General features: G+C 47.5%; 1 protein-coding gene across 1 annotated transcript in view; it reads left to right on the top strand.

Annotated features, from left to right (window-relative positions):
• Window positions 1-1,974: 1,974 nt before the first annotated feature.
• Window positions 1,975-7,412, top strand: part of PNPLA2 (patatin-like phospholipase domain containing 2) — a gene marked incomplete at its 5' end in the record, with an annotated part of 9,908 nt that continues 4,470 nt past the window's right edge. The window contains 3 exons of the mRNA XM_009706143.1: window positions 1,975-2,207; window positions 2,394-2,459; window positions 6,458-6,667. Coding sequence (XP_009704445.1) covers window positions 1,975-2,207; window positions 2,394-2,459; window positions 6,458-6,667 — 509 coding nt within the window. The remainder of the gene's footprint in view (window positions 2,208-2,393; window positions 2,460-6,457; window positions 6,668-7,412) is intronic.

Here is a 7,412-nt window from a genome sequence, read left to right as displayed (position 1 = left end):
AGCACCATCTCTTGGGTGACAGACCCCACACTCCCCAGCATGGCCTTTGCACACAGGGTGTCTGCCCACAGCTCAACACCCACCCTCCCACTGGGTTTTTCATCTCAGCCAGCAACTCCCTGCAATGCTCTCAGTGCGGTGGAGTTTCCTGGGGTCGTGTGGCCGAGGTGCCGGGCTGGGATTCATTTGGATTTTGGCTCTGTTGCAGTGTCTTTGTGTGTCTTTTCTCCCCTTGTCAGATGTGAAGGCATCTGAGTGCTAATGTCATGGGGCTGATAAAATGTAATTTCTGTGAGGCTGACTTCCTTCATGTTGGGAAGGATATTGTACCATGTGGCTACTATCTGGAACAGGCTGGGCTCAATGGCTTACTGCTAATTGAGTAAGTAAGATCAGAATTAGACTGCTAAACATTGCTCTAGGACAGAGGAAAAGACTGGGATTAGAGTGCTAAAAATTGCTTCAGAGGGGGAACTTTGGATTTTCTGCTAAGTTGCTACCTCACAGTGCCTAAAATCCTGACCCCAGAGTCTCTGGTCATGTTCAGGGGTCCAGTTCTGTACGTGCTTGAGCTGCTGGCGTTGATGGGTTTCCTTAAGCACAAAATCGCATTCCCAGGCTGTGTTGATGGAAAACATGCTGCTGGCACATGTGTATTGCAAAAGAGTGGGATGTGTCAACATAGCATTGAGGGTGGTGTTGCTCTTATCTCTATTATATTTATTAACCAGGGTCTAACTTGGGTTCTTTCATTCTGGTACCTCCTTTCTGCAACTGCGAGACTGAGTGGGAGAGAAAATGGAGGGATTTCCAGTTGGCTTGAACTTACAGACTTTCCTTTTTCTCCAGGAACTGAACTTGATTGGAGAGAAGTCTTAATTTGTGAAAGCATGTCTCTTTTCTCCTGATTTCTTTAATTCTTCCCTTCGCATTCTTCTTGCATGTGTATTCCCGATGCCCCTGGGAGTGCAGAGTTTGGCTGGTGCTTAGAAGAACTGTTGTCTTGTATCTCACCGTGGCTAGAAGATGTGTGTGGAAGCAGCAGTCAGTGTGTGCAAAGGGCAGCATGCTGGGCGCTGAGGGTTTGGCTTGGGTTGATGTTTTTGTTTTGTTTTCTCCCATCCCTCCTTTCCCACTGGAGAGCTTTGATGCTCTTGCCAGATCGAGCTCCTAGTGACTGTGAGATAATAGGCTTAGCAGATGTCTTCCCTCTTGTGCAGATGGGATGTCTCCTCTCCTCCAAACCCAGCTGTGTCACTGTGTGAAAGGGTAAACCAGGCATGTCTTTGAGCCCTGCTTGCCATCAGGGCCTACTTTAGTGCTGTGGAATTGGACACTGAAGGGACGGGACACCAAGGACTCTGCAGGAGACACTAAGTCCCTGATTCCCTAGGGGAACATAGTGTCTGTCTTGCTTACCTGAGATATGGCAGACATTCACAGCAGAGCTGGGATCACTTAGCTGCAAAGCACCGACATTCCTGTTCACTGGCACTCTTGCTTACAGTCAGATGACTTTTTTTCATATCAGAAAAAAGAAGATGCTTACTAGAAAAGTTTTAGTGGAAGATGTTTTGAAGTGGATTTAGCCATAAGCTCAAAGCTGTTAAAACATCTCCCTTGTTTTCTCTGTTAGTCTGTGTTTTTTACCAGCCCTGTACTGGCCACTGAAACAAGATCTAAGGAAAAAGTATGAGGCCTTAGCCAGATGCGTGTGACCTTCCTTGACTTCATAAAACACATGTAAGATGAGAGTTGCTCTTTGCAATGGAGGAGTGTGAGGGCCAAGACAGCAAACTTACATGACTTCCATAACACTGCCCATAATAGCCTCTTGTCTTGAGTTAAATATCAGCCAGCGGGGAGAAACCGCTGAGTAAAGCTGTGATTGAGGCTTTTCTGTGCCTTATTTAGTAAAGGAGAAGGCTGGTTTTGCTAGGATTTCATGGTGTATTTTTCTTTCTCTTGCTACAGGTGAGGCTGGCGCCAGCATTATTCGAGTGTCAAAAGAAGCCCGGAAGAGGTTCTTGGGCCCACTCCACCCATCTTTCAACTTGGTGAAAATCATTCGGATCTGCCTGTCCAAGACCGTGCCAGAGAATGGGCATGAGGTTGCAGCGGGACGTTTGGGTATTTCCCTGACACGGGTCTCTGATGGAGAAAATGTGATACTGTCAGACTTCAATTCCAAGGAGGAGCTGATTCAGGTGAATGGAAAATTTCTACAGAGGGCTAGGCAGGAACTCCATCCAGTTTTGTTTTGCCTTGTTCTCCAAATGCCTTTAGTACCGGAGTGTAATTGTCAGCACATGCCAGTGTGGTGTTCTGAGAAGAGGAATAGGTTCAGTAGGCTTTGATCTGCTTCTTACATTCTGGATCTCTTTCTCCCTCAGGCCTGTGTCTGCAGCACCTTTATCCCTGTCTACTGTGGGCTGATACCTCCAACCTTGCGTGGAGTGGTAAGTAAGACTCTAAGATCCTCCTCCATTAAATCATGTACTAATGAATAAGGCGGCAGAAATGCTGGTAGTCAATTTTGGCAGTCTTATTGCCTGTCTCTTGGCAGCAATTAGCCTGAAGAGGCATGAGAAATTCCCAGATAAACAACTTCCAACAGTGGATGTGCCTTCTTTCCACTGCTGTCTGCAGCTGGCTATAAATGTCCCAAAGACCAGAGGATTTAATGTGATGGTAATATATAGGAATCTGGGCAAGTGTTGCATGACTTAGCAGGTGGTTCTCCTGGCTGCTTGGTACAGTGCTTTCCATCACTGAGGCTCCAACCCTCTGCACATGGAAAGAACTTGGGTCCAGGATAGGAATCATGAGTATACTCCCTCTCCCACATGCCTGACACTTTCTGTGGGGTTTTAACTACTGGTGCTGATATCAGGCCTCTTTTCCGTGGAGTTCTTCCTGTCCTTCCTCTGAGAATAATGTTCTGTTGTCTGCTAGAACTTTCTTTAATATCCTGTCCAAGGCTGTCCAGAGCAATTTCTCCCTTCTGTGTTTGCATGTTAGAAATGAAAACCTTTGAAAGCTGTGCGGAGCTGGAGCGTCTCTGAATATGGCAGTCATGCTTAAGGGCCTCAGTTGAGCTTGGATTCCCCTTGTACTACATGGATTAATGCACGTGTTAAAACGTAGTTTGTTTGCAAACTAGATAGTCAAAAGGGAGAGGCAGAACTGCTATTGATGTGTATGTGCCCTGGTTTCCCATAAATGACCTGACCAAGATGCCTCAGTCTGTCAGCACAGCATCAAATCTTCTCCCAGCGCTACCTGTGTCCTAAAAGTGAGGTCGGTTTTGCTCCTGCGTAATATGCAACTTGGCTGGTTTTGTCTTGTGCAAGCATGTTGGGCAGGGAAATGACCTAGAAGAAATGTCTGATGTCCAGCCCTTCAGAGAAATGACAGAATCGGTAATGGTTTGGCACTTGCTCAGCAACTGCAGGCAGGGTTTTTATCCCACAGCTGGTGGGAGCATAGCAGTGGCTCTGGCCTGGCACCTCTTTGGGACTAGTTGAGGTCAGTGTGGATCAGGCAAAATCTCAAAATTCCAACACTGCGTACAACATCAGGGTTTCTGGAATATGCAGGCTGCCCTGGCACACTGAGGGATGACTTCTCATGTCAAGATTTCTCATGGGGAAAGGTGGAGAGGGAATATATGAGATGAGGAAATTAATTCCTACCTCTTCCCCAGAAACTCATGGCTCTTTGTGTCTCTGAAGGGGGGGCTGGCAAGGGGAGAGGTTAAATTAGGTTGGGTATAAGCCTGGGAAAAGGTTTTGAAACAGGACTGCATGGTTCGTAGTGTGCCTGTCATGACTGTATTTGCCACGGGACAGACTGACAGGCCTGGCATGAGGATGAGTTTTCAAGGCAATGTGATTGTGTGCAAGATGTAAAATCCATGTTCTGCCTTTCTCCTAATCTTTTTCCGATGTTCGCTTCTCTGAGCTCTGGTAGCCCCATGGAGTGGATGATGAAGATGGGGGGGTGGGGGTGGAATTCTCAAATACTGAGAAATGGAAGGGTCAATAACTGACCTGTCAACGCACACTCTAATCATGAACTGTCTGCGACACACGGGTGACATGAACCCCTAACAGGGGTCAAAAAGCTAATTGTCAGTTCACGTGAGTGAGGGGCCCTGTGCACAGGAGGACACGATACAGGAATGGAAGTGGGCACCCCGGGAATTACCCCAGTTTGTGAACCATCCCCAAAAGCTGCTGCTGCTCATGCCTGCAGGCAGCTGGTGGCCCCAGCCTGTGGCTCTGTGCAGGAGGTTGGAGAGTGGTTACACTTTGGTTACTGGAGGTTCAGCCAAATCCAGCAAAGTAGCAGCTGATCTTGAGTAAGGAATGGTAATCGGCGTTGCTTGGGGAGTGGTGGACCGGAGAGCGGAGTCTGCCTGTGTATTCCTAGATTTCCACGCAGTGCCAAGGCTGTGCCTGTCAGCCTTATTGTAGTTAAGCCTTCTTTCTAATGGCATCCATGTACTCGTGCTGCCGCCCTCAGGGAAACGTGTGTTTCTGCATCCTTACTGCAAAACTAGTGTTGTCTTAGTTAACGCTTACCTCCATCTTCTTTAAACAAAGTGGGTGCTGCCTGCTTTGCTCTGTCCTCTTCCTACTTAGCCTGTCACGATCTCTTCTTTGCAGAGGGATTCAGCCAGATGTCTCCAGCTGTAGCTGTGCTTTCAGTGAAGCAGCTTTAGGGAGATGATGACAATGACTGTTTGTTGTGGTTGCTTTTGGCTTAGGGAAAACTGATGCCCTCTTGAAAAGGGCGCAAGGGTTCAACTAATTTTTGGCACCTCTGTTGTCTGGAAAGCCTCCTGTAGGCAAGCTGGGTGTTACTGTTTCTGAGAGGGTGTACGTCTCCTTGAGTTTAGTCTATCCCATCCTTTCACTTTCTTCACTGCCCAAATGCAGGTGGTGCAGGACTCTCTAACTATGTCTGTCTTGATACTGTGGTGAAGAAGGTTTGACACAAGGATAAAATGCCCTGTGCTATGAGTTAGTGCCTATGACTGGAATCAGAAGCCATCTCCCTTGAACCTGTAGGCTGTATGCAGAGGTAGCTGTGAGATTTAGTTCACCCCCAAGAAACCTGCTGTGCGGTCTACCCTGACCCTGTTGCCTCGATAGTGGCTGGATTCCTATAGCTGAATTTGATTGCTTTCAGCCCAAGAACCTATGAACTGTTCCCCAGGCTCAGAGAAGCTGCTTGAAGAGGTCTCTGCCTGTCTGCCATCCAGAGCAAGAGAGAACAAAGTGCAAAGCAGCCAGCATTTTTCTAGGCATTGTGCAGCAAAAGACTGATGTTGGGGTCAGTCTACCTGTGAGACAAGGCAAAGTGTGACGCAGAGTGGGGCACCTCCTCTTTCAGTCAGCGTTTCCGTGCTCTGCCTGGGTTCAGCCTCTGCCAGCTCAGCTCCTCACCCAGCAGAGTGCTGAAAGATGTTACAGCTGCTGCTTATGGGGCTGTGTACCTCCTATACGATGATTTGTGTTTGAATGCATCCAAAGGGAAGGGTTCCAGGCAGCAAATGGCAGGATCCAACCCTGATACAAAATCAGCAGGACTCTTCTGTAACTGAGGTTCACACGGGCTTGAGCTGTTGCTCTGCAAAGGTCTGAAACTTCCTGCTCTTTTGGCTTGACCTGCATCCCCTTCCTTTTATCTTCTGCACATTGCTTACTCTCCCAAAGGCCCGTGACAGGGACTGTCTTGCTCAGCTTCTTGTGCAATTACGGTACTCCAGCAAATACTTTGAATTGAGTACATGCTACTGGGATTGCCCTTCCTGCAAGGGTAACGCAAATCTGTTTATGGTATGTAAGTACAGAACATTCTCTGATAAGAGGGTGCCTGTTAAGAGCAAGACTCAAGTCCCTTGTGCTCTGTTTTTACATCACAGCAAGTAGATTCCAAATGTGTATGCATGTGTTGAGACTGCTGCTCGATAAGCCTGCTAGCAACAAATCAACTGGTTTTACTCTTAGGTAACAAACCTTCTGCCAGTGGGGACTCGTGTCTGAGCTTATTTATTTTTAACACAGGTGAAAAATGGCACAGTGTCACAGTGTGACAGCTTGGATCAGTGCTAATTTGCACTGCAGGTGGTTGTTGGTGTGTCATATTATTTAATTGGACAGCAGTCAGACCCCATAGGAGCTGTAAGTCAGCAGTCACACAAGTGAATATGCCTTTCCCAGTGAACACTTGTGACCAACACACTTAATGACAGGAAGAAAGGCTTGTAGCAAAAGGAGATTATAGACAACGCAGCTGTGCTGTCAACTGGTTTTGACTCCTCCAGTGCTGGTGGATGTACTCCATTCTCTTCCCAAGTTGTTGGCACAAATATGAACAGGGACACAGAGTAAAAAAGCCACTTGATCAGTTACGAGAATGACAAGTGCTTCATTTGTCTTCATTTCAGAGGTATGTTGACGGAGGGATTTCTGACAACTTGCCACGATATGAGCTGAAGAACACAATCACAGTGTCTCCATTCTCAGGAGAAAGTGATATCTGTCCACGGGACAGTTCCACAAACATGCATGAGCTGAGAGTCACCAATACAAGCATTCAGTTCAACCTTCGCAACCTGTACCGCCTCTCAAAGGCCCTGTTTCCTCCGGAGCCACAGGTGAGTTTCCTGGCAGCACCAGAATTTGAGGACAGTGGGTAGGCACTGGCTATACTGTGTACTTCAGCAGAAGAAGATTCCAGACACTGTTAGTCTTGTATCTCTTGTCTGTTTTTTAACCTTGACATTATCAACCCAGGGACTTGGCAAAGCTTGACCATCTGCACAAAGTTGTATAGGTGGCTTGGTTTTCTTTGTTACTGGGAAATCTGGCATTTAGGTGGTAGCAGTTGCTTGGAAAGTATTCCCATGTTGCGCTCTCTAGAGTAGCATTTGCCAGGGTGTTAGGCTGGCTTGTAAACAAAGATGTATCAGCTGTCAGAACCAATGTGCCCTTGAGTGTTTTAAGGTCAGGATGGAGCTGTCAGCCTGCAGCCACTGCCTGTCTCCTAAAAAGTGCTGGCAGAGCAGGTGGCACTGCAAACAGCTTTGCGTGCGTCTGAGCAAATGCAGCCTCAGGTAGCCCTGGCATTTGGGCATAATGAGCATGCATTCATGTGCTGAATTACTTGGACAAGGTTTTTTTCATGCCCTCTCTCTAGTCTTACTGGCTTTATCTGCAGAGGCAGTGGCCTTTCCTGGTATCTGCTGGGAAGTATTCTGGGCTGCTTGTCAGAGTGACTTGCTGAAGGCTGCCCACAGCAGCATCCCCTCTAGATGGGGAAATGAGGTGGCTGCAACTCTAAGCCTGTAGGATTCCAGGTGTCCCTTCCAGTCTGAATTATCCTGTGATTCCCATGTATGT

Source organism: Cariama cristata, unplaced genomic scaffold (assembly GCF_000690535.1).
Source record: "Cariama cristata isolate BGI_N322 unplaced genomic scaffold, ASM69053v1 scaffold17608, whole genome shotgun sequence".
Classification (NCBI taxonomy): Eukaryota; Metazoa; Chordata; class Aves; order Cariamiformes; family Cariamidae; genus Cariama; species Cariama cristata.
The sequence above is the reverse complement of the archived record's forward strand: the minus strand, read 5'-3'. Positions and strand labels throughout refer to the sequence as shown.